General features: G+C 40.6%; 1 protein-coding gene across 1 annotated transcript; it reads right to left on the bottom strand.

Annotated features, from left to right (window-relative positions):
* Positions 1-1,261: 1,261 nt before the first annotated feature.
* LOC308320906 (nck-associated protein 1-like) lies at positions 1,262-7,345 on the bottom strand (the record flags this gene model as incomplete). The annotated part of the gene is made up of 10 exons (XM_080771639.1): positions 7,258-7,345; positions 6,484-6,540; positions 5,758-5,854; positions 4,614-4,720; positions 3,759-3,891; positions 3,424-3,505; positions 2,691-2,749; positions 1,686-1,831; positions 1,401-1,533; positions 1,262-1,276 (listed from the first exon to the last, which is right to left on the bottom strand). Exons 3-10 carry the CDS (start codon positions 5,845-5,847, stop codon positions 1,262-1,264), a joined length of 765 nt encoding a protein of 254 aa, XP_080627765.1. The 5' UTR covers positions 5,848-5,854; positions 6,484-6,540; positions 7,258-7,345.

Genomic DNA, 7,345 nt, shown 5'->3' with positions numbered 1-7,345 from the left:
GGACGGTGACTGCGTGGTCAGCGATGATGACAGCGGGCGGCTGGCTGCCCCTGGACAGAAGCAGCAACAGCAACAGCAGGCCCACATGACGACAACATTGCTTTCTGCAGCACCCGAGACCACAGGTGAGTACTGTCCACCTCGACTCTCTGCAGTGTGCATACCCGGAGAACATAAACATAGATCTTCTATCTATTTAAGTTAAGGTGTGTGTGTTATTTTCTTTTAAGTTATCTTTTTTTAAGTTAAGTTTTTTTTTAAGTTAAAGTGTGTGTGTGTGTGTGTGTGTGTGTGTGTGTGTGTGTGTGTGTGTGTGTGTGTGTGTGTGTGTGTGTGTCAGAGATAACTCACTTGGTGACCAGTAATCTATTTTTCCTCATGCTCTCAACTCCAGGCTTTTCTCGCTCCGGCTCTCCTTTCTTCCCTGTAGCTTTCTTACTCTTCTTGTTGACGGCCTGGCTGATGGTCTTGGCACAGTGCTTAGGAAGCAGCTGGAGACAAAACAAGTATAGTAGTAGTAATATTGCATGTATATATTAAATTCATCCAAATGTTGCTACAAGACAACAAAACCATTGGACACATCTGGTAGGATGGTTGCTAATGCTAATATCTTGTAATAGCATAGGCCTAGTGTTGGCTGTCTTAAACCAGTTAGTTAATTAATTAAGCAATATTACACGAGAGGGTGTTCTTTATATTCATTAATGCACTCGGAACTCTCCTGCAGCATCGCAGGCATGCATTAATGACGATGAAGAACACCCTCTCGTGTAATATTGCAATTATACAACAATCATACGAGCTTGTAGATCTGCTATTTTTGAAAAGTCGAAGAACGACTGACATAGAAACATAGCTTTTCAGAAAACTGTCAGGATGTATAAGACTTTTTTTTTAAATCTGATCTCAGGTAAAAATGGGTTTATGGTAGATCACTTTGTCATTAGCAGAACGGAAATATGAACAACATACTTGGCAACAAAGAATTGATACTGCGTTATATTCAAATTGTCTCATTCGTGTCGTCCCATTGACCAAAAATAGGCGTTGTAGTGTGCGTGTACAGTACGTACCTGGTCACTGAGAGTACATTGTTCCGTGCAAATGTCAGTGATGAGATTTCTGGCCTGTTTGGCCATTTCATCCAGGAACATGTTGCACAGCGACAGGCTGCGATCCCCTATGTGGTGGCGTTAGAAGACACACACATAAACACACAATGTGGGCTGTTCTATGGCTACAATTATACTTGTCATTTCTATGCGGACACAAACTGCAACACAGTATGTTCTGCTAAAAACACAACACATTAGCTGGGACTATGGGTGTTTTTTTCTTTTGTGTGTGTGTGTGTGTGTGTGTGTGTGTGTGTGTGTGTGTGTGTGTGTGTGTGTTACCTCCTCGGGGCACAGTTCATGTGTGCAGGACATGAAGTGTGTACACAGCAGAGGGAAGCAGATGGAGTGTCTGCTCTGAGATGGTAGCTCCAAACACTGTTGAAACATCTTCTCAAATGCACGGCTGTAGAAACTGCACACACAAAAATATATTATTTATTTTGTGTAAATGTGTTGATGTATAAGAAGTGTGTGTGTGTGTGTGTGTGTGTGTGTGTGTGTGTGTGTGTGTGTGTGTGTGTGTGTGTGTGTGTGTGTGTGTGTGTGTGTGTGTGTGTCTCTCACCAGAATATGGAGAGGTCAGAGGTCTCCACTAGCATCTCCACCAGTGAGTCCACCATCTTGGTGTGAAAGATGATGGTGTTCATCATCTTCCCCAGCTCCCTGTGGTCTGCTATACCCAGACTGGCCTTAGAAACACTGGTATACGCCTAGAGGAGACATGGGGGGAGGGAATAAAGAACAGAAAGATGGAATAGAAGGGAACGAACCAAATGAACAGGGAAAGAAAGGCAGGTTGGATGGAAACGAAGAGGGAATGAGGAAAAGGAAAACAGGAAGTAGGGATGAACCGAAATGCAAAGAAAGTGGCAATAAGTCTGAGGAATCAGAAACAAGAGAACGACAAACGGAAGACTATAGCATCATTGTGTATTGTATTGTATTGACATTAGACACCAGCGGATGGCGGATTTAGCCGGTTAACCGCAGTTTGGGTCAAAAGAATATATTATTAATTAATATCGGATAAACCGCGGGTGAAATAATGCTGGAAATAAATGAATGGCATCCATCTATAGGTTTTATAACTTTTAAAACGGAAATAAACTAATGACATCTATCTATAGGCTTATAATATAGTTTTTTTTTTAAAGGCACCAAATCTCGGCGTGCGTGCGTTAGTAGTATTTTTCCTTGAACTTGTAGATTGGCTATATCCCTGCAGCGGATTTCGGGTGGTTGCGGATATATAAATTGGATTAAGTCATTTATGCGGTGGGATAACAGGCGGATTATAAATATGCACACTCGGATTCGGGTGACAAAAAAGCTCATCCGCTGATCTCTGATTGACATGATCATGAATTGACATTGAATTTGAAAAAAAGGACACATTTACACAAAATATGTTTGACAATATAAACGCATAATATCCAGCTTGCCCAGAGACATCTTGAAAATATAGCAAATTCGTTCGATACAATTTGTTCCTGAATAACATGTAGTTGGTATCAAGTTCAACTGTGTGTGTGTGTGTGTGTGTGTGTGTGTGTGTGTGTGTGTGTGTACCTGCAATCTGAACCAGTCCAGTCTCATGCCTCTGAAGTCAAACACATCTCCATCCTCCACTATAAGGAACAAGCATGTGCAAAATTACCACAACACTGTGTTTGATGTTATTTTTAAAACAATATTCACACACATCACATCATCCTTCAATAATTATATTCCACAACACTGAGCTGACATGGACATAAGCATTTAATCTTTGATGTTTACTGTCTGCTGGCGTTTGGCTTATGAATGTTATTCTGTTGTACCAGGTTTTTCTTTTCCTTTTAGATTTTTTTGAGAGAGAGAAACCATGAAACAGTTTTTGGCATAATATAAACACAGTACATTCCAGTATTAACCCATTTTGCGCGGGAACCCCTTTTATGTTATACAAGATCTACAAGCTCACACCGAGTGGCGCTCTACGAGCTTGTAGGTCTGCTATTTCTTTTAAATGGTGAAAATGTGCCTCACATCTTTGAATATATATTGTTACAGAGTGAACATTTTAACTCAATTCTTTGCTTCTGTGTTGGGGTCCCTGGAACAACATATTTTCATATTGGGGTCCTTTCCTTGACATGAAATATTGAGCACAACTGAAACAGAACTCAGGCCTAAATGGGTTAATTGAACTGAAAGACTGTATAAAGAAAGAATGACCTGTTGCAATTGTACACTCTCAGGGTTAAATGATCATACATGATTACCTCAAACCATGATTTACAGTACAGTAGTTTATGTTTACCTTGTTTGACGCTGAGAGAGGTCATCGTGTTGACGAAGGAAGACATGATGATTGATTCATCTTCTGGACACACAGAGAGGTTCTAGCATAGAAAAAACAAGTTCCATTCTTACGGTGATTAATGTTATCGATGCATGTTCCTTTAGCCATTATTCATCATTGTCATACAAATAAATATTAGGAATATGAAACCATGGGTGGTAGGGGTAGTTTCAGTAACCCCCTTCCCCCCGTTAATTAAGATTGTCCCACTGACATTTTCAATGCTTGTGTGTGTGTGTGTGTGTGTGTGTGTGTGTGTGTGTGTGTGTGTGTGTGTGTGTGTGTGTGTGTACCTGCACCAGTTCGTTGAGCACCACAGCATCGAAACCAGATAGATACTGAACGTAGTACCTCTGCATGACTGGACCATACTTCCTCACATGGGCCCTCAGCTCCTCCATGTAGAAGATCAACTCTGCTATGTGTCTGTAACACACACACACACACACACACACACACACACACACACACACACACACACACACTTAACAAGAAATTCTTGAACACAAACAATAGTGGATGCGCAAACTTGGAAAACTCTACAACAAGTGCTTCAGGATACAGATCACGGGCATCGCCTTCTCCATATATGGCGACTGCCAATTATTGCAGACACTGAACAGAATTTTGCCGATGCCTGATCAGCTCTCAGCTTGGGCATGCCTGCAATCTGCAGGCACCTCACGACTGATTTATGGACATTACCAAGGCTTCCAAATATGAACACAAGTAGTTTACATTTGTAGCCAAGCTGTATAATAGCATCTTTAAGACGCTGGTACTTAAGCACCTTGGTTCCAGACTGTGGTCAAATGTACATGCCACTTCCAAAATGGTCACTTCTCTACTGTCATCAACACCAACAATATCTGGTGTATTAGCTGTGACATCTGAAATCATCATAGACTCAAATACCACACGACAGTGTGATTTGAGTCTGGCTACATGAACATGGCAGTTAAAACATACGAGTGCTTATACATTTTGGCAGATGATGAAACATATGAACTTAGCTAATAGGTCAACAATTCTGTCGTGCCTAGCGATGTACATTCCATTATATACATAGCAACCAAACACACATTACTGTGTGCGATCATGTATCAGTGTGTGTGTATTATTGTGCGTGTGTGTGTGTGTTTGCTTACTTGTCTATGAAGTCATCTGTACTTTTCTTCTGGATGTTGTCGGCGTGACGAAGGAGCCAGATGATTTCATCACGGGCAAACGATAATGCCATGAACACAAACAGCGCCTGCAGGTGGAGAACACAGAGTAAAAGAGAGAAAGGTCTCTTTTTGAACACCTACTGTACAAAGAAAAAACACACTACTTTGGTATCATTATCTTCATCAGAACATTATAGGGCCAACTCATGCAGGTGTTAAATAGAAAGTAGAAAAGTTCATCTTAAATCATTAGGTTTATAAGAAGACAGAATCACACTAGTTATCAGAACATAATGTATTCCCTTAATAAACTGTGTGATAACGTATTCTGGCCCCGATTGAAAAGGCATTATCCCAATCCCACAATGCACAACTTGGAGTAAGGGACAAAGCGCTAAAGCATTGCGTGATTTCAAATGCCCAGATTTTGAGCTTGTATAAACTGGGTACCAGTACCAGATCAGGAATCACCATTATTATTATTCGCAGTACTAACGTTGTGGTCCTGTACTTCTGGCTCTCCACAGGAACTCCATAACATAGAATATACAAATATTGCAGCACGACTCTTTAACCCAGGCCTGACGTCGGAATAAATAAAAAACGTTCGCTCTGAAAGAATATATATTCAAAGATTTGTGCCTTACGATTTTTCAAAAATAGCAGACCTAAAATATGATCTGAAGTGGGACGTGTTCCTCAGTCATGTTGCAGGTCCCTTGGTGTGATCCATGGTCAGGCAATGCCCTCTTGATTGTTTATTGTATTAATACACATTATGATACGGTTGATGATGCTGCGTTTGGTCGTCTAAATAATGTAAACTATTTTCAATTTTTTCTTATCTATCTTGTCTGTCCATGAATACGTACTCTGCTGTTGTTGCTTGTGTCTGTATTTTAGGTTGTCTGTTGTATGCGTTTGTAAAAAATCTAAAATAAAGTACTGATCATAAAAATAAGAAAATAGCAGACCTACAAGCTCGTAGTGCGCCACTCGGTGGCACGCTATGAGCTTGTAGATCTGCTATTTTTCAATAGCTAAAGCATAACATAATGCTTAGTTAAAAACACCAAAAGGGGTTCCCACCCCAAGAATGGGTTAAGTTGACATTATATATTACCTTTGGGCCCAGGAGTCCAGGCTGGTCAGCAAGGACGGTAGCCAACTCCTTCAGAGCAGAGCGGAGAAACTTGCGTCTCTCTCTGTGCATGGAGCCTCTGCACATCAAACACATAGATGATGCCCAATGACACATCATTCAATTATATATTCTATCACCTTCGGGACAACATGGTAAGATGAGAGTACCACTGACAGAAGAGGAGAGAAGGCAGGTGGTTGAGCAGGGGAGGAATTAAATATTTTACCTTTACTAGTTCAATAACTGGTCATACTATATATTTTTTTTGTTTTATACTAAAACCTTAAATGGATTTTGGTAGGGTCAGTAATGTCAGCCCATTGACATTGGCCAAAGAAACTGGCCCAGACAGCCAATAAGTGGAATGTTTCTCAATAGCATTTTTTCTTCCATCCCTTTTCTGGGGTGAACACACAGATATTATTAGTGTAGCGTGAAAACATCAGGGGGCGTAAAAGCATAAGGTTTAAGTGATTAAAAAGTGAAGGGATGCAGGACTAAAAGACTAATGGATGGAGGAATGAGTGGCCAATTAGAGAAAGTGGTTAAACAAGTGCAAAAGCATGCAAGATAAAAGGATAGCAGGTTGAGAAAGAGGGAAAGGCGAGAAGAGACAAAGACAAGAGAGAAGGATGTATGGATGGATAGATAGACAGATAGAGGCAGATTAAGAGATGGAGGGCAAAGAGAGATTAGGATACGTACGCATGAGACAGTGCTTGTTCCTTGCATTCTCTTATGTCGTTGATGCGTTTGTTGTATCTGAAACACACAAATTGAAGAGAGGCACTGATTGAAAACCCTGAACCCAGTGTGTGTGTGTGTGTGTGTGTGTGTGTGTGTGTGCGTGCGTGCGTGCGTGCGTGCGTGCGTGCGTGCGCGCTCGCTCACAAATTGTTTCCATTTTATTATTATCCTGTCTGTGTGTGAACTCCTGCAATTATAGCATTTGTCTACTACTTTTATTTCCTGAGATGGCAACACATACTGTAATGTCCAATTGTTTGTCTTATTGCTTTCTGTATGTCTTTGTCTATTCTTGTTCATGAAAAATTAATACATTTTAAGTTGAAAACAAAAGAAAACCCTAAACTCATGGCATGAAGGTGTTAAAGATTCCAATAAATTATTATTATTATACTAATAAAGACAAACAATTGTGTAATTGAGGATGTTAAGCAGAACAGTGACAATATAGAGACATTGAATATGTTATGAGTGTGTAAAAAATTCCTAAATCGGCAAAAGAGTTTTGACATAAAAATCACAAATGCTCAACATTCATAATGTAGCTTGTACACATCAAGTCACCAAATGTACATTATAAATCAGGCATAAATGTGTGTGTAGATGCTTCCTACGCACACGTGTGTGTGTGTGTGTGTGTGTGTGTGTGTGTGTGTGTGTGTGTCTGTGTGTGTGTGTGTGTGTGTGTGTGTGTGTGTGTGTGTGTGTGTGCGAGTGTGCACGCGCGCCTACCCTCTGATGTTAACAAACAGGTCCTCAGCTGCTTTGTGAATGTGGAAGACCTCATCTCTAAACAGGCAGAGACACGCGGAACTCTGCA

Source organism: Protomyctophum bolini (genome assembly GCF_963924005.1).
Source record: "Protomyctophum bolini genome assembly, chromosome: 1".
NCBI lineage: Eukaryota > Metazoa > Chordata > Actinopteri > Myctophiformes > Myctophidae > Protomyctophum > Protomyctophum bolini.
The sequence above is the reverse complement of the archived record's forward strand: the minus strand, read 5'-3'. Positions and strand labels throughout refer to the sequence as shown.